General features: G+C 30.3%; 4 protein-coding genes and 1 long non-coding RNA gene across 7 annotated transcripts; 2 read left to right on the top strand and 3 right to left on the bottom strand.

Moving 5' to 3' along the window:
• Positions 1-420: 420 nt before the first annotated feature.
• LOC110699278 (phosphoinositide phospholipase C 2-like) lies at positions 421-6,070 on the bottom strand. 2 transcript variants are annotated; one of them, XM_021876779.1, is made up of 9 exons: positions 5,762-6,070; positions 3,283-3,479; positions 2,964-3,099; positions 2,539-2,772; positions 2,227-2,465; positions 1,816-1,933; positions 1,567-1,719; positions 1,366-1,452; positions 421-902 (listed from the first exon to the last, which is right to left on the bottom strand). In XM_021876779.1, exons 1-9 carry the CDS (start codon positions 6,068-6,070, stop codon positions 609-611), a joined length of 1,767 nt encoding a protein of 588 aa, XP_021732471.1. In that variant the 3' UTR covers positions 421-608. The 2 variants fall into 2 exon arrangements, with proteins under 2 accessions (XP_021732471.1, XP_021732472.1); XM_021876780.1 differs by lacking the exon at positions 5,762-6,070 and adding an exon at positions 3,811-5,746 and having other exon boundaries at positions 609-902.
• A 2,548-nt stretch (positions 6,071-8,618) lies between these two features.
• On the top strand, positions 8,619-10,474 carry LOC110699421. The gene is made up of 3 exons (XM_021876935.1): positions 8,619-9,663; positions 9,763-9,902; positions 10,456-10,474. The coding sequence occupies exons 1-3, from the start codon at positions 9,385-9,387 to the stop codon at positions 10,472-10,474; spliced, it is 438 nt and encodes a 145-aa protein (XP_021732627.1). The 5' UTR covers positions 8,619-9,384.
• Positions 10,475-10,670: 196 nt separating this feature from the next.
• On the top strand, positions 10,671-12,282 carry LOC110699462 (protein FAR1-RELATED SEQUENCE 5-like). Its single transcript, XM_021876962.1, has 2 exons — positions 10,671-11,226; positions 11,490-12,282. The coding sequence occupies exons 1-2, from the start codon at positions 10,793-10,795 to the stop codon at positions 11,989-11,991; spliced, it is 936 nt and encodes a 311-aa protein (XP_021732654.1). The 5' UTR covers positions 10,671-10,792; the 3' UTR covers positions 11,992-12,282.
• A 3,263-nt stretch (positions 12,283-15,545) lies between these two features.
• LOC110699461 lies at positions 15,546-17,078 on the bottom strand. Of its 2 annotated transcripts, none has more exons than XR_002506899.1 (3): positions 16,995-17,078; positions 16,306-16,840; positions 15,546-15,723 (listed from the first exon to the last, which is right to left on the bottom strand). It is a non-coding gene; the product is annotated as an uncharacterized LOC110699461 (long non-coding RNA). The 2 variants fall into 2 exon arrangements; XR_002506898.1 differs by having other exon boundaries at positions 16,306-16,837.
• A 195-nt stretch (positions 17,079-17,273) lies between these two features.
• LOC110699420 lies at positions 17,274-19,568 on the bottom strand. The gene is made up of 5 exons (XM_021876934.1): positions 19,076-19,568; positions 18,519-18,803; positions 18,258-18,419; positions 17,558-17,665; positions 17,274-17,444 (listed from the first exon to the last, which is right to left on the bottom strand). Exons 1-5 carry the CDS (start codon positions 19,409-19,411, stop codon positions 17,274-17,276), a joined length of 1,062 nt encoding a protein of 353 aa, XP_021732626.1. The 5' UTR covers positions 19,412-19,568.

Raw genomic sequence — 19,568 nt, 5'->3', positions numbered from 1 at the left:
GAATTTTTGGTATAAAATCATACTCAGAAAATATAAAATCAGCTCAGAAGATGATTTTGGTTGTCAAACATGTTTGCCTTCTAATCATTTTAAGTTGTGAATTTTAAGTCAAAGTGCTGATCAGAGAAGATATAAAAACATAATTTAGTGCTGCTCTACTGATACCTACTCTGCTTAAATAGTTAAATCTGCTCTGCTGTGTTGACACCTGCTATGCTCTTCTCTGCTTTGTTAATTTCTGCTTTGCTGAAATCTGCCCAGAAGCTCAAAAGAACAGGGCCTAATGCATTCACTTATCTTGTTCAATTAGGGAGCATTCACTTATCTTGTTCTTCACTTAAAACAAAACATTACCCTAACTAGACTTATTTTAGTTATTTAAGTTGTGAATTGAACATAACCCTTATTGAACAAATAACATTAACAAAAGAAAATAAAATTGAACAAGTGAAGGTAATAAGCACAACTTTGTCAACATCCAAATGAACCATATATACAATGGCAAAACCATAACCATAACAAAAGATCTAATGACTTGTTGCATTTTCGCACACAACGGAAAAGTAATACAACACATAGGTGAGAATGAAAAAAAGGAGATGAACAACTCAAATAAACTGAAAGCGCATGAGAAGCTTGACAGATGAGTACTTGATTCCCTCACGGCTACAAAGTGGGACAGACCGGATACCTTCTCTGATCTCCCAAACAGGCAAACATGTTTGACCACCAAAATCATCTTTCTCAGACATGTCATACTCATGAACTTCAATTCGAAGGAGTGCAAGTTCAGGAACAGTCAGTGGGAAGACAAACTCTTCATTCCAGGCTGGTATCCAGTTATCTTCTAATGTTTTTGTTTTCTTCATCACAGTATCTGCTGCCACTCCCGCAATCCCAACCTGAAATTGAAATTTATTGAGATGTTTAAGAGGGCACCTAGTTGCCACCAAAAACTAAAGCATTCTGTATATAACAATGTTCAGAGCTTGTGTATGCTGTTTTAAACTCAAGAATTCAAGATAACTCAATGCAACACCCTAGGGGCTGCTAACAACCTTCTTATGATTTAGGAGATTGAAAAATGCAGTGGATAGTATCATTATCAAGACAGACACAACCCCCACGATCCCAAGGTTTTCTTGTCATATATACTCATATTCTTATTATAAAAGTTGGGATAGGGTGAAAGCTTATTCCCATGCGGAGGGGCATATAGAAACCTAATGTGTAAATATATGAATCTATGTCCTGCACCTTGGAATGAGAGTCCATGAGAACTAAAGTGGACTTATAGCTTGCAAGTTAAACCTAGTGTTTAAAAGTATTCTCGAGGTTTTAGGTTGTGTTAATTTGGCAGCTTACCCTAACATAAAAATCCGGAGGGGAAAATTGATCAAAATGTGTATGCTTGAAATCATAATACCATCCTTCTCCCATAAATACAGTCACCTGCAAATTCAGAAGATTAAATGAGCACCTTTCTACATAAAATTAATTTGTGAGGTCAGACAATTGGCAGAACGTTTCGTCAACAGTACAAATAATTTGATGTAAGCCACTAACCTTCAAAGTCTTTTTGACTTCAAGTTTAGCTTTAGGATCAAAGACCTCGCCATTAGGACCACCGTTCAGAAGAAAATCTGGCTTTTTTACATAACCACATCCACCGTTAGCTCTGAACATTCCTTGCATCAGCCACAGGGATCTTCCATATCCCTGTCATTGGAGAAAAAAATAATCTTAAGCTGTACAGGGACAATGCATTACAGAGATAGTACAAGCTTCATTGCTTTGACAAGGGAGGTTAATAACCTGCATATTAAATGCAACCATCTGAGCTCCATGCATCCATCCAATGAGAGGGTTGTAATTTGATGAGGTAATTCGAGTTCCCTTAGGGTAGATCCTAAGCATATTATTCTGTGTAAACCTGAAAGAAAAATGGAAAACTTACTAACATCTGATTTAGTAACTGATTTGTATATGAATTTCAGGATAGGGAACGGGGAAAAAATGAGCTGAAACCCAGTCAAATATTAGTTGTCACATAATCTCAAGTCCCAACCCCTTATAATTTAGAATATATCAAGTATTAAGGACTACTCCATTAATCTATTCTCTCAGCCATTATTGAAGCACTGTAAGACAATGTAGAAAATGTTACGCAGAAAGAGATATTAGCAGGGCTCACTAAGAGAAATATGTTAAGATTGACATAATTACCTGACAATCTCCTTTCCATAGCGAGATGCTGCCTTTTCAAGCTGTTGTTCACTCAAGCTAAGACGTCTCACCTTATTAGGATCCACCTTTAGTGCTTCGCTTAGACCACCCTTGGGTTTTCCAGCATGAATAGCAATGAGGCGTGTGTATTCTGGTGCCTCAAACTTCTTTGACTTGTTAATGTCATCATCAACTTCTTCGTCATCATCGTCAACATCTCCATCATCCAATTCGTGATTCTGGAATTCATTTTGTTACCACAAAAAAATTGAGGCACTAAATAGAGGAAGCAATTTTAAACAAATTCTATACCTTCTGACTATGAGATTTAAGACTAGGGACTTCCTTTCCCCAAGCTTCCTCATCTCCAGAATTGTTGCCCCTCTGCGAATCTTCCTTTGCATCTTTATCTTCATGATACACTATTGGCGGCTTTGTCGATATCAAAAAACGTTTCTTCAGTGAAGCAGGGGAAGGAAGTTTCTTAAAGCATTCTGAATCCTGTTCCGGTGAAAACAGTGCGTTTCCAAATGTTTGAGTGATCATCTACAGGATAAAATCATTATTGAGTTATTTGTTGGATGGATGTTTCCATAAGAAAAGCTAGTAATTTATGGCTCTCAATAGAGAATTTATGGCTCTCAATAGAGATGATTAAGGTCTATAACCAGTTATGTGATTAATTAGCTTTCAAAATACAGATTGACCTTCAATTGATTAGAAGACCAGAGATTCACCTCAGCAGTTTTAGCTTGAAGATCGGTAGTAAGGTGGTCTTCAAGAGTTATCACGACAGGATAATCGGATGTGGAGAAGGCATGTTCCTTGATGGATCTTAAACATCTAATGAGCTCAACAGGTGAAGTCATTGTCCTATACAAGAGTTGAATCATACCCAGAGACAGTAAATGATAAGCACAGTATTACAAAGAAGACAATTGACTTTAAACATGTCAAAATATTAAACTTCATTAACTCAATAAGACAAGTCATTGCCACTATGTCTAGGAAATGCAATATCATTTCTAACTTCTTGATTTGAGAATAAACACATACCCTCCATGAAGAACATCAACATTGTCTTTAGAAGAATTGGGCCATATATCCAACTCGATCACTCTCACAGCCTTTTCCAGTGCATGTATGATAGGAACATCACTACAGTCACTAGTCAGTTGATTCCCAGTAAGATAAGAATTGTGACCGGTATATATGAAATAGTGAGACAGTGGAGCAGTCATATCTTGGTGAACCTACAAGAAAGAAAATATGATAATTGGTGGAGAGCATGAAGGACATATGCTATTAGCTTGCAGTTTAATATAAAACATAATGTAGCTATATTTGCAGAAACTTATGCAGCATAATATGATATGACTTTAGTTCAGGAACCAACTACACAGCTAATTCCGTTCCAATTAGAAGATGGTAAAATAGATAGCATAACACACATAAGAGAGTAGGAGACAATTACAGACAGAGCAAACACAGATGATTTTTTTTCTTTTTTTTTTTTTGGGGGGGTGGGGGGAGCTGTGGCAAAAGGTGTACTTCTACCAACATAAAATACCAATGGTCAATTACCTTAAAAATCCTCCAGCTTAGGGCGGGGTGAACGAGGATCAAGTGTACACAATGTTGACAATTAAAAGAGACCAGCCCTCCCCCTACAGTTTAACAGTGACTTTCTTTTATATACGCGTCACAAAATGAGAAGTAAAGGACAATTTCATGAGATATGATCTTATCTCTTGAACCCAGTGTTAAAAAATGCTCATTGGATGCTCTTTCAACTTGTTAGAAATAAAGTACTCAAAATGGATTTTTATTTTCGCAACAAATGAAATCCCATGGCCAGACCAGCTCAGTTTGAATCCATGAACTGATTCTCTTTCCACATGCCTGACCATAACCACAAAAATTGACTTGATGTTTGTGATGCTATGGATTTGTGTAGGTGTAACTAGTGCACTAAAAAGAGTTTGAATACATAAAATGCAGATGCAAAACCCCACCCAAATTATATGCTTTTCCAGACTTATTAAAGCATGCACTCAACTGACAAGCACAAACCAATAAACAGATATAACAACCACCCCCAACAACTGGCGCACAGGAGCTCAGGCATGGTAAAAGCAATACGAAGTTATTCTGGGTTAGAAGATAATTTGGGAGCTCAAACATGGATGAAAAGATACCCAGCTCCATAAGCGTAATTAAGACAGCAATAGCAAATAATCCAAGGAAATTAGACTATTGGGCGATAAAAAGATCTGGAATAGCGGTACCAGCTGTAATGAATTGGAGTTGATCAAGAAACACACCAAACATCACCAAGTATTAGCAATCTAGCAAACACAATAATGAAGAAAAATATAAAATTATAAATAGGGAAACGCAGGCATTACTTATATCCCATAAATCACAAATTCATATGAGAATGCTAACTGTCCTCACAAACTAGATTAAAACTCAAGAAATCAATGTCATTCCACAAATAAAGTGGCAAGAGTTAAGCATATGATGCAGTAAATAAGGAAACCAGGCATGATCATCAGTAACTTAGACAGAAGGCAAATCTAAAAAGAAAAGAGCGGAAGATTTATCAATTCAAGAACAAAAACAATTTTGATTGGCAACATAATTTAGAGTACTTAATAGTTAATACAGAACTTTATGGAAGGGGTGGAACTGAACAACTACAATGAAGCTCAATCCACAACATAGTCAGCACTGCCTTTTATTTTATTATCCATAATCTAACTTTTATTGCAATGAATTAACTTAACACATCAACCAAAAGGTATCCTTCATTTGCATTGCAAGCACAGAATGCAATTTGCATAAGTGCTAAAACAGCAGCAGATTAAAAGCAATTACAAGTTACAACAACCAATGAACAAACTAATAGAATGAAACATCCATCATCCTCTAAGGAAAATCCACTATCCAAAAAAACATTAACACTAGTATATCCTTCAGATGTCCTTGTAATAAACATGATCTCAAATAAACGTACACCCAAGCGTATAATAGACTTCACCTTTTCAACAATGCTATCCCATTCAAAGTCCAAACTTTTTGCATGAACACTTGTATTTTATCAAAATCAACAGTAATTGATCCATTTTACCGCACAATGGATTAATAATATAAAAAAAAAAAAAAACAGAAGCTAGTGAAATCAACAAAACAAAAGCCAAAACTACATTTAACACATCAATGTGACTAAATACAATTACTTCAAATAGTAATATGCATATGCTTGTCTAAACATGCTGTAGCTTCATCCATTGCAATAGCTTACTGGGGCCCACAACAGAGTGAAAAAAGTCAGTACAATTTAGGAAACACATTCCAAGAGCAAATTTCACCCCAATTGGGTAACCAAAATCCAAAATTCAATCCAACCCATTAAACTAAACCATCAACATCATCATATATTTCACAAATACCCACATAATAATTCAACCTCAAAAAGCAAAATTGAAATAAAATAAATGGCAAAAAAATCAAAATTAAAGTAAAAATATACCCCAAGTTCAGGAGAAAGAGGAGGATTAAGATCCCCAAAAAGATACTTGAAAAACCCTTCAAGATTAAGGCCATGCTTATGAAAAACAACAACAGACCTAACACTATCAATTAAAGCTTGAGCATTTTCAATAGTAGCTTTTTCTTCTTTTTGTTCTTCAACAAGAAAACGATGAAGAAGAGTAGGAGTCATAACACCATTTTCAGAGTAATTCTCAAATAAGGCCTTAATCTCTTTTGGGGCCTCTGAAGCTGTAAGCTTGAATCTTCTTCTGCAGCAAAAACATACTTTGTATGTTTGGTTTGACATTGAAAAAGATGAGAAATTTTTCTGGGGTTTCTCAGAATATTTTTGGAACAAATTTAACAGGAAATTGGTGTGACGTTTGGCTTTTTGTATGCCAAAATTTAATCTTTTTTTGATGAATTTAAGAATTGGGTTTAAATTTTGTGGAATTAAATTAATTTATCGTAGTTATGATTGATTATGATTGTTATTTGTTCAAGTAAAGGATAATAAATTTGCAGTGAAAAAGGAGAATTAATTAAATTGAAGAAAATGTGATGGATTTGCTCGGCAGAAACAGGTGGATTGTTGCAGGTTTTGGGCCCCAGGTGATTATGGTGTATTGGACCTTTTTTTTTTTACTGTACTTTTTTTTTTTTGGAAGTGAATGTGTGCATTTTTATGGTAGAATATTCTACTTATGTGTTGCCATTTTTATTTTATTTTTTTGACAATATTGGTGAAATTTGACCCGACTCGAAAAAAAAAAAAACACAATTTAAATACGAGTTACATCGATAAGGTTCTACTCCGTATTGGGTTAATAGGCGATGCTTAACATAGATGAAGTTAACTTCAGAATTTATATAACTAAAGTCAAGAACGGATCTAGGAATTTATTATAGACCAGGTTGGATATCTAAAGCATAGAATAAGAAAAACAATACTCCATACTTACATATCTAAAATTACTTAAGCCAATAAAAAGGATATATATATATATATATATATATATATATATATATATAGAGAGAGAGAGAGAGAGAGAGAGAGAGAGGGGAAGGCTCATATAAGAACCCTCCTCTATATAAGAACCCATTATATATAAGAACTAATCTGGACCGTACAATTAGTTTAATCTGACCGCTGAAAATAAATGATTAGTAATGGCATTTTAGTAATTTTCGCTGTTCTTTTCCCTTTCTTTCTCCTTATTCACGTTTCTTCTTTCCTTTTTTTTTGGGCTTGGAACATTACAGCTCTCTCTCTCTTCTCATACATTACAAATTTACAACTCTTTCTCTCTCCTCTCATACATTACAACTCTCTCTCCTCTCATACTTTTGGATGCAAATTCCTTCAAGAAATTAAGATTTGTTATTCAATTTTTATAATTTTGATTATCCTTTTAGTTAATTTATTTATTGATATCTATTTTTTGCGAATTTTTGTTGAATTTTTTTTATTTTGGCGAATTTGTGAGAAATTTTATTTTTTCTAATTATTTGTGGATATGCAATTCATCAATTCGAAAATCAGCAAAAATCTGTTTTTTTTTTTCTTTTTGCGATTTCATCATTCAGTTTATGTTGATTTTATCTTCTTTTTTTTTTTTTTTTTTTGCGAATTTTCTTGAGTTTTTTTTCATTAATTTCATCAATTTCGATTTTTCATTTCCAGAATTTTTCGATGTTATATGTTTTTTTGTTTTTTTTTTCCGACTTTCGAGCAATTATTTTCTGTTTTTTTCGATTTTATCTGTTTTTTTTTTTTGCGAATTTTCTTCAGTTTTTTTTCATTAATTTTCTGTTTTTTTTTTGTATTTTTTTTTTTTTGCGAATTTTCATTTCCAGATTTTCTGTTTTTTCCTTTGCTTGAGTTTTTTTCCAGATTTTTTATTTTTAGTGGATTTTAATTTCTAGTTGCTTTTTTGCTACAATATGTGTTTTTTTAAATAGGTTTTTGCATATTGATGGATTTAGATGGTGTTCGACCTAATTATCCTTCTTCTTGTGTTACTTATTCAGGTAATTTTATTGTTTTTAATGTTTTAATTTCAATTTACTTACATGTTCTAAAGTTTCTTTACTACGTTCTAAAGTTTATTTACTACGTTCTAAAGTTTTCTCTATATGTTCCCATCTGAATGATAAGCGCAAATGCCATGTTTCGTTGCCTGTTGAACTCCTTTTAGAATGCAGAATACATCGGAGTATGAAAGAGTGGTTGATGAAGGATTATAAAAAGTAGTACGTGTTAGATGCTTCATCCAAATATACCATAAATGTACCAATCGCAATTGAAATCTGCTACTGACACTGTATATTTTCACATGGAATTGAATGTGTAGTAGTGAGTCCTAGTGATAAGGGTAAACAACAATACTAATTTAGAATTGTCATGAGTCACATCTTTATGAAATAGCAGAGATATTTTCACAAGCTATGTTAGAGTGTAGAGTCTATAATTTGCAACCCCACACATGCACTTGCAAATCACTGATTTAATATTTCTTCACTAGGCTTTTCAAACTTTTTTGAGATTGTTTGTTCTCTGTTGGAGCACTGTTTAGTACTACAAACTAAAATTAGATGGATTTTATCCACTATTTTTATTTCTTAACATGACTATATTGCTTGGCCAAAACCAAATACGGAGTATAATTCAAGTAGTGCAAAAAAATAACATGAGCTAAAATAAAATATTATGGTACTAATCTGAGGAAGTTAAATAATTTGATAAATAAAAAATATCTAATCCATTTTAAATAATTTGTAATGATTCAAAGTAAACTGTGGGTAAACAATATCAATCATTATCGGATAATGCCACAACAACCTCAAGGCTCGTCTTGGAGCTTGGCATTGGGGGCTTGGGAGTTGGGAATGCTACTTTATCCTAGCAATCTGACATAGGGATAGTTGATGCATGTCACTGCTACTGGAATCACCGAACCATGGCCCCACCAATCTGACATAGGGAGTAGGGAATCCTACTTTATCTTTATATTCTAAAACTTTCATTCTATGTTCTAAAGTTTACCTTCTAGTTTTAAATTTTACTTTTTATGTTCTAATGTTTACTTTCATTGTATGTTCTAAAGTTGACCTTCTAGTTTAATTTTTTCACTTTATTCTAAATTTTATTATGTATGTTATAAAGTAATTCACTATGTTCTAAAGCAATATGTTATAAGTATGTCCCTAATTTACTATATTCTAAAGTTTATCCTTGATGTTCTAAAGTTTTCTCTGTATGTTCTAAAGTTTTCTATGTATCTTTCTCTTTATATTATAAAGTTTTTTTTTTATGTTCTAATGTTTTCTTCATATTCTAGGACTTTCATTGTATGTTCTAATGTTTACTTTCATGTTCTAATGCAGTTGGTGATATTTATCGTACTCCAGAGGTTGTTGGATCATTTAGCCCTGGTGGTACCACTAAGGAATGGATTCCAAGTGTTCCCGAGGAGTTAAAACCCAGTTTGGGGATGATATTTAAAGATCCTGAAGAGGGTCTTAGTTTTTATAAAGCATATGCAAATGCCGCTGGGTTTACTTCTAGGAAATCTACTACTAAAAGGAAGAAGAATAACAAAGATATAATTGCTTTTCAATATGGAGTTTGCAATAAGGAAGGTTAGGGCAATAAGAAAACCTATTGCTCAACAAACAGTTTATGAAGAAGGAAAAGTTCGTATTACTAGGAAACGTTTAGTCACTCGTGTAGGATGCAATGCTCACATATGTATGAGATATGATGCTGGAAAGTATGTTGTAACTCATTTCAAAGAAGAACATAATCATCCTTTATATACTCCAAGTTGTGCAAAATTTCAGAAGGATAATAGAAAAATGCATATTATGCATAAAAAGTTGATTGTTGATAATTCAAAGGTGATTTATTTTTATGTACTAAATAATGTTTTTTTTGTTTTGATTTACTATGTTCTAAAGTTAATTCTTAATCTTAGTAATATTTTTTTTTTCTAACAGGTAAATGTTGGTCCTGTGAGGTCTTATACTATGATGAAAGAATTAGTTGGATCACATGATAATGTTGGTGCATCTAAACAAGATTTCAAAAAATTTTATAGAGATTTGAAGGCTTTTATTGATGGATCAGATGCCCAAATGTTTGTGGATAATTTTCAAAATAAGAAATTGCTCTGGAGTGCATTTTTTTTTCCTATGATGTTGATGAAGAAGATAGACTTTGTAGAGCTTTATGGGCTGATCCTATATGTCGAAAAAATTATGCACTTTTTGGTGATATGGTTTCTTTTGATACCACATTCAAAACAAACAGGTGATGTTTTAAATATAAATTTCTTTCATAATGTAATTAATATTTTACTTTTACATATTAATTTTTTAAACATATGTTCTTATATTCTAAATATCATGCCTTGTGTTCCTAAACAAATATCCATCATGTTTTGATGTTCTAAACAGATATTCTTTATGTTCTAAACCATGTATGCCTTATGTTCTAAACATATATTGCTAATGTTCTACCTTATGCTTTAAAATATATCCATCATGCTTTTATGCTTTAAACATTATGCTTTTGTGTTTTACACTTTATTCTTTGTGTTCTAAACTAATATCCATCATGTTCTAAACATTATGTCTATATGTTCTAAAGTTTACTTATAAGTTTTTTAAAGCTACATTGTATATTTTTAGTTTAGTGTTTATGTTTTAGAGTAATTCATTATGTTTTAAAACAACTATATTACTGCCACGTTTAATAATTAAATTAAATTACTATCCTCTAAAGTTTATCCTTAATGTTCTAAAGTATACCTCTATGTTCTACAATTTACCTCTATGTTCTAAAGTTTACCTCTATTTTGTAACATTTTCTGCATAAATAATTTGTGTATGTTACATATATAATATGATCTTTGGTCCATTTACTGGAGTTGATCATCATAAAAAATGTGTTACTTTTGCGGCTTCTTTTGTAGCTCATGAGGATATATCATCTTTTGAATGGGTTTTCAAAACTTTTCTTAAATCAATGGGAAATAACGAGCCTGTGTGTTTGATTACCGATCAAGACCCTGCAATGAAAGTTGTTGTTCGTAATGTTTTTCAAACTACAGAACATAGGTTTTGTATGTGGCATATTATGAAAAAGGTGCCTGAAAAAGTAGGTCGGGCGATTGCCCAAGACACTGATTTCTTGAAAAAACTGTGTTCATGTGTTTGGCATTTAGAGATTGAGCCGGCAGAATTTGAAGAAAAGTGGAACAAAGTTATTTCAGAATTCCATTTGAACGATCATGAATGGTTGGCATACATGTACAACATACGTGATATGTGGATTCCAGCGTATTTCAGAGATTTATTTTTGGGTGGCATTATGAGGACCACATCTAGATCAGAAAGTGAAAATAATTTTTTCACTATGTTCACAAATCCCCATCTCACTTTGATTGAGTTCTACATGAGGTAATAAGTAATTGTCTATATATGTTCTAAAGTTACTCTTTATGTTCTAAAGTTTTCCTTGTATGCTCTAAAGTTTTCTTTTTATGCTTTATAGTTTTACTATTTATTTTATAATTCTCTTTTATGTTTTCTTTTTCTCTTTATGTTTTAATAATATTTAGATCATAATAAACATGTCATGTATATTTATATGTTCTAATGTAATTCACTCTATGTTCTACAATTATCTTCTATGTTTTAAAGTTAATTTCTATTTTCTATAGGTTTGAATGTGCATTGGATGCTCAAAGGCACACTCAAAATAAAATGGATAATGATTCGAAGAATAAGCGTCCGGAGTGTAAGACTCCAATTCCTTTAGAGAAAGATGCTTCTGAATTGTTTACAACAACAATTTTCTATGAATTTCAATATGAGCTTGAAATTGGATGTTTTAATTGTGGTGTTGAGGAGATGAAGAAGGACAATGAGCTTTACATTTTCAATTTGAGGGAAGGAACCAGAAGGAGGACTTTTGATGTTGTTTTTGATCCAACTACCTTTGATACCAAGTGTGTTTGTAAAAAATTTGAACGTGATGGTGTGCCTTGTAGGCATATGATTTGGGTGTGGAAGGCAAGGATGTTAGAAAAAATTCCCAAGGCCTACGTTCTAAATAGATGGTGTACAATGGCTTATAAGAAGCCCATTTTTTATTTAGAGGGTAATGTGTTGGAGGAATGTATTAATGCAGTAGATAAGAAAATGTTATTAAATGATTTGTAGTCTGAAATTCATGCTTGTGTGAGTTTAGTGCAAAACAATGAAGATGATCTTAGTGATCTTGTCAAAAAACTTCGAGCCATGAGGGTAGATTTGGAACAGAAGAAAACAAATGGAAGCAACAATCTTTCGAGCAAAGTTAAAGACATTGAAATGCTTATTGAAGCTAGTCTACCTTCCAATGTTTTAATCAAACCTCCTAAAATTTCGAAGAACAAAGGCACGGGGGTTCATGTTCCAAATCAGGTCAATGTTCCAAATGATGTCCATGTTCCAAATCAGGTTCATGTTCCAAATCAGGTAAATGTTTCAAATGATGTCCATGTTCCAAATGATGTCCATGTTCCAAATGAGGTTCATGTTCCAAATAGTGACAAAAGAATGAAGAGTGACAGAGAAAAGTCTATTGAACAAAGTCAAAAGAAGAAGAGATTATGTAGAGCATGTGGGGAGCTTGGTTATCATGATAGTCGTAATTGCCCTGGAAAAGTCAAGTGATATTGTAAGTAAACTTTATTTTTAATTTTCTTATGTTCTAATTTTCTAAACTTTAAGTTTCAAGTCAAAATTAATATATAATTTATACTTTGTGTTCTAAATTAATATTCTTATTTTCCAAACATAACCTCTAGTGTTTTAAACTAATATATATGTCATGTAATATTATTTTTTTTATGTTCTAATGTAATCCATTTAATGGTCTAAAGTTACTTTCTAAGTTCTAGAGTTACTTTCTTTCTATGTTTTAAAGTTTATTATTTATGTTTTAAAGTAATTCAATATGCTCTAAAGTAACTATGTTCTAAGCAAGTTTAGAACATAAAGTTATTCATATATGTTCTAAAGTAATTCAATATATTCTAAAGTTACTTTTCTATAATGTTTATTCTTTCTGTTTTAATGTAATTCAATATGCTCTAATGTTAAGAACATAAAGTTATTTATTTTGTTCTAAAGTAATTATGTTCTAAGCAAGTTTAGAACATAAAGTTATTCATATATGTTCTAAAGTAATTCAATATGTTCTAAAGTGTTTTCTCTATGTTCTAAAGTTACTTTTCTATGTTCTAAAGTGTTTTCTCTATGTTCTAATGTTTATTCTTTCTGTTTTAGTGTAATTCAATATGCTCTAATGTTTAGAATATAAAGTTATTCATTTTGTTCTAAAGTTTTCCTTTATATTTTAACTTTTCTCTTTATGTTCAAAATATTTTCTTTATATGTTCTAAAGTTTTATTTATATGTTTTAAAGGTTTCTTTAAATGTTCTAAAGTTTTTACTCTATATAATATCATGTGTTCTAAACTAATAGAAATGGCATGTTATAACATTTTTTAATGCTAAATTATGTGCTTATGTTCTAATATTGTTTTATTTTTTTTCTTTACAGGTTGATGAATATACTATTAATCCAGTTGCATGAGATGTTATATATTTAGAAACAATATCTCATTTACTAGCACGTAAAATATTATTCATGTAATTCTTAAAATATAAGAACTCAATTTATTTACTTTTAGAAACAATATATTTTTATTTCTTTTTTGTCCAATTATTATTCAGAGTATCTCTACTAGTGTTTTTCTTATCAATTTTTATGTTAATTAAAGTTGATTATAATGTTTTATAACATCTCCTGTCTTTTCATCTTCCCCCCTTTTCGTAATTATAAGTTGTTTTATTAAGTCAATTTGAACTACGAGTAATGATAGTACAAGCATTTTAGATACCTTTATTAAACAACATTTAGTTGAATCTTGCTTTAATCAACTTTTATTTATTCAAGTTTCTTAACATTGATTTACATATGCCTTCTTAGATATGCACTAAAGAGTGTATGCATTGTATTCAAAAAGAAAAATAAAGCAAAAGTAATGGATTAGAAGCAGCCAGTTTAGAACATAAGCAAATACTTTAGAACATAGATAAAAATAATTAGAAGATTAGCAAAATCAATAATTTGGACATGTAATAAGAAAAAAGTACAACATAATAAGATATAATTAGAATCAAGTTACCAATTGAATGCTTTGGAATCTTGTTACTTTGGCTGTTGTCATTTCTTGTTACTTTTTTTTTTTAATTTTCTTATGTTCTAATGTTCTACACTTTAAGTTTTAAGTCAAAATTAATATATAATAATATATTCTAATATCCTAACTTTATAAGCATATAATTATTAAAACATAATCAAAAATACTTTAGAACATACCCATATAATTTAGAACATGAATATAATTTAGCATATAAGTTTATATGATATATTTTATATTAAAATTTTAGCATTTAATATGATTCAACAATATATTTCTTGTAACAGGTAAATACATAGAACATAAGAAATTACTGTTATATTCTTTGCAAATATCACTCTACAAATATAAACTTAAGATCTTAACAATCATATATCCATTTTGTTCTCCTTTGACCACTTTTTTGATCTCCTAATCACTTTGTTCCGTTCTTCATTTACTTCTGCTGTTATTATCTTCCCACAATACTCCACTCTTAAATTTTTCATTTGGTCAAACTGCAAAAAAAAAAAAAAAAAAAAGAGTAACTTTTAGAACATAAACAGAAATACTTTAGAACATAAGCATATAATTTAGAACATGAATATAATTTAGCATATAAGTATAAATAAATATAATAAACCATAATATATCTAAACAATAACCAAACCAAACCACAACACTAAAACCATAACACCAAAACCATAAACAAAACTAATTTAAAACATGTATCTTATGTTTTAAACTTACATTGTCTAATTCTAGTCCCGAATTCCATTGTTTTACAGATTCTCCTTCATATGTTTCCATGTGCTTCAACAGGAACACTCCACAATCATGTTTGTTCTTATTGCTCTTCCATGACATACTCAAGTTTCTTGTTTTGAAGGAGGATACAAAGTCACTCTTTATATTTGAGTCAATTGAGTGAACGAAATCACCAAATGCATTCAACTGAAAAATTGGATAAACTTTAGAACATATAAGGTAAACTTTAGAACATAAAGAAAAACTGTAGAACATAAAGGTAAAACTGTAGAACATATAAGGCAAAAGTTAGAACAAAAGTATAATTAAAAAAATGTAAACTTTGATGTCTTACCATTAATCTATGGTAATTTCCATATTTATTTTGAAAAGGAATATTTGGTGGAAGAAATCTGTTGTCAATCAAATCAAATGTTCCTTCCACAAAGTTGACACACAACAAATAGTAGTGATCTGGTAAAACGACCGGGAAGAAAACCTAATAGATAAACAGAATTAGAACATAGATAAGCAAAATTAGAACATAAGCATGCATTTTAGAACATAAGCATATAGTTTAGAACACAAGCATATAATTTTTATAACATGTATTTTAGAAAATAATCTTGTAGCTAAGAACATGTAGTTTAGAACATAAGTAAGTAGTTTAGAAGATAAATAAGTAGTTTAGAACATAAGTAGATCTCCTTTTTTTCCTCCTCTTTCTTCTTCCCCTTTTCTTCTTTCTTCTCCTCTTGCTTCTCTTCTTTTTCCTCTTCTTTCTTCTTCTCCTTTTCTTCTTTCTTCTCCTCTTTCTTCTCCTCTTTTTCCTCTTCTTTCTTCTCCTCTTTTTCCTCTTCTTGCTTCTCCTCTTCATCCAATGTAGGTGGATGATCTGGATTTAGAAAAGCACAATTTAGAACATTTGCTGTCACTTCTTCGTAAATGAGTTCTGCTTCATTATCTTCTTGATTTTCTGGGACATCAAACCATAAGTAGAAACAATGAGGACACAACATAGAAATAGTTGGAAAAAATTTAGAACATTAGAAATAACTAGAATATAACCAGAAAAATTTAGAACACAAGAAGTAACTTTAGAACATAACTAATTTACAACATAATTATATTATTTAGAACATATGCACATAATTTAGAACATAATCATACAATTTAGAACATATGCACATAATTTAGAGCATAACTAATTTCGAACATAATCATATTATTTAGAAAATATGCACATAATTTAGAGCATAACTAATTTAGAACATAATCATATTATTTAGAACATATGCACATAATTTAGAACATAATCATATAATTTAGAGCATATGCACATAATTTAGCACATAATCATATAATTTAGAGCATATGCACATAATTTAGAACATAAGAAAGTAGTTTAAAACATAAGCATCTGATTTAGAAAAAATTTAGAACATCATAAATAACTTTAGAACATAACAAAAAAAAATTATAACATAAGAAGTAATTTTAGAACAAATCTAGTAATATTAGTTCAAAAGAAAAGAGTTTGAAAATAATGTAAAACTACCAACTGCTGGTGAGGGGGTCAATAAGTTGAAACTTGGAGGAGTTATATCAAAAGGTTGCTTCTTTTTTGGAGGAATTGGGGTTTTTGGTGACTCCTCATTCCTTTTCTCTTTCTTCTCAATTTTTTCCTCCTCGTTTCTCTCTTTTCTGTCCTGCTCTTTTTCTTCTTCTTTTGATCCCAAATCTTCATAGCAATTACACCATAAAAATTAAGTATTATAGCAAATAGCAAAAAATAATTAGAAAATAAAAAGTAACTTTAGAACATAAGAAATATATACAATTAGGAGACAACCTAGAAATAGTTAGAATATAAAAAATTAAGAATTAACTTTAAAGCATAACCAGAAAAAATTTAGAGCATAAGAAGTAATATTAGAACATATCTAGTAAATATTAGTACATAAAAAATGAATTTGAAAATAATGTGAAATTACCAACTACTGGTGAGGGAATCAACAAGTTTTTGTCTTTATTCTCTTCATTTCTCTCTTCTTTGTTCTTATCTTTTTCCTCTTCCTTTGATCTCAAATCTGCTTAACAATTATTTAGAACATAATCATATAATTTAGAACATAAGCATATGATTTAAGCGCATGTTTTAGAACATAAAAAAGTACTTTAAAACATAAACATCTGATTTAGAACATAAGTATAATTTGGAAATTAAGCATGTACATGTGAAATTACCAACTGTCGGTGACTTTGGTGACCTTGTTTCCTCGAATTTCTTCCATGCCTTATCCATAACCATATCCAATTCTTCAATAAATGCCGATTCATCGAAGACATGTTGATCTTGGCTGAGTATAGAAGGGCTTTTCTTTTCTTCTTGGTTCACGAATGTCTATAAAATAAGAAATTATAATTTAGAACATAATATGCACAATATTTATATAAATTTATTATACTTTAGAACATAAGCTGAAAATACTTTAGAACACAACCAGAAAATACTTTAGAACATAATTATAATAACTTTGTTGTGTACTTGCACCATATGTTGTCTATGAGATGTTGCATTTTTCTTGTTGTTTCTTCCTCAACAAAAAGATCTTTTGCTTGTTCTAACATGCCATACATCTCTTTAACATTCGAGGCAAGTGTTTTTGCCAAATCTCCAAATTTGCTCAAAAAGCCCTTCATTAGAACACAAAAATATTTTAGAACATAAAGGACATAACATGGATAATTTAACAGAAAAGGATTAAATGGAGCATAAAATATAATTTAGAACATAAACTAAATCATACCATCATGTCATTTCGAGAAGTTGTAGAACTAGAACCTATTGATGATTTTTCCATTCTCTTCTCTTTTTCCTTTTGTTTTGGTTGTTTCTTTTTTCCTTTTGGTGCCTTCTAGTATATAAATTATAAAATTTAGAAAACAACAACATAAATTTTAAAGATTAGAATATAAAGGTTAGAATAAAGTGTTTTCAATTTTTACAAGATAAGCATATGTAGTAATAATTTAAAAGGTATAATTACCATTGATGACTCTTCCTTTCTCTTTTCCTTGTCCTCTTGTCTTGATTGTTTCTTGTTTTCTTCCTACACATTATAATATATGAATTACAAAATTTAGAATATAAAGGATAAACTTTAGAGCATAAAGAGAGAACTTTAGAACATAGGCAAAAGTAAGTTGAGTGATTAGAACATAAAGGATAAACTTTACAACATAAAGGGTAAACTTTAGAACATAAAGTGTAAACTTTAGAACATAGGCAAAAGTAAGTTGAATATAAAGTTTAGAATATTTAGGGGTAAATGTTAAAATAGTTTATCACATAAAGTATATAGTTTAGAATATTTAGGGGTAAATATTAAAACAGTTATCACATAAAATATATAGTTTAGAGCATAAAGGGTAAACTTTAGAACGTAAGCAAATATAGATAGAATATAAAGTGTAGTGTTTAAACATAAGCATATACAAATATCATACCACAATTGATTCCATTCTTTCCAAGAGTTTTCCATATCCAAATCCATGATCTTTTTCAAACTTATATCTCACTTGAATCCTTTCCTTTGTCCACACCGAAATTAGTGGACATTTTCTTGGTTTTTCTAACCATCCTCTTTGTAGACGATCAAAATAGAATACCTATTTAGTACATGTTAAGAATTAATTAGAATATTTTTCACACATTTTCAACATAACAAGAATAATATATATACATAATGGTAAGAATTTAAAACTTACCATTAGAAAAGGTAAAGGACCTGTAAAGTAAGAATTTCCCTTCTTCCATACACTTACAGAATCTTTCAAGTGCTCAATCACAAATGTGCACCAATCCAATTCAGCAATTTTCTTTACATCCATACAACTATACAAGAATTTAATGTATAGTTGTGGGTTGTTTGTTGATCGAATGCAACAATTGACAACACATACCACAAAGTTCCAAAGAAATTCATCATAAACTGATTTTTCCTTCTTCAATTCTTGAATTCTGTCAATCAATCTCTTGTTGGTTGGACTTCCCTTTTAGAGGTAAAAAAAAACATATAAATTAAAACCTATGGAGATAATAGATCTATTTTAAAGCAGAAAACACTTTAGAACATAAGCAAAGCACTTTAGAACATACAATTTATAACATAACCATCTTATACCAATATAATATCATAAAAATAGCTAAATATAATTTTGAACATTACAAGTCAAATAACTACATAAATTATCTACGTTTTAAAACATAAAATTCATACTTTAGAACATAAAATTTAAAACATAACCACATTATATCATCATACTTTTTTGAGGCCAAACTTGCTTCTCCAAGCTTTTAGAAACTTGCTCCATTTCAGATTTGACTCATCATTTGGTTGCTCAATCCTTTTGCCTCCCAATGGCAACCCATAAGCCAAATGAACATCAATTGCCTCCAAAAAGATTTCTTGTTTTCTCTTTGGTAACATCAAACAACATCTCTCCGTGTCAAAATTCGTAACCAAGTTTTCTGTCAACCTAGAATTATAATGAAAAATGTAAGATTTAAAGCACAATACAGCTATATTTAGAATATAATAGTCAATCTTTAGAACATAGAAGATTAAAACATTTAGTATAATATTTAAACTTTTGAACATAATTTAGAACATTATATAATAAAAAAAGTCTATTTTAGAACATAATAAACATACATTAGAACATAACAAAAAATTAATTTAGAACATTAGTGTATAGCAATTCAAACATGAGAGATCATAATTTTAGAATACAAGAAGTAACTTTAAAACATAAGTA

This window comes from Chenopodium quinoa, unplaced genomic scaffold (assembly GCF_001683475.1).
Source record: "Chenopodium quinoa cultivar QQ74 unplaced genomic scaffold, ASM168347v1, whole genome shotgun sequence".
NCBI lineage: Eukaryota > Viridiplantae > Streptophyta > Magnoliopsida > Caryophyllales > Amaranthaceae > Chenopodium > Chenopodium quinoa.
This window is presented reverse-complemented; position numbering and strand designations above follow the sequence as displayed.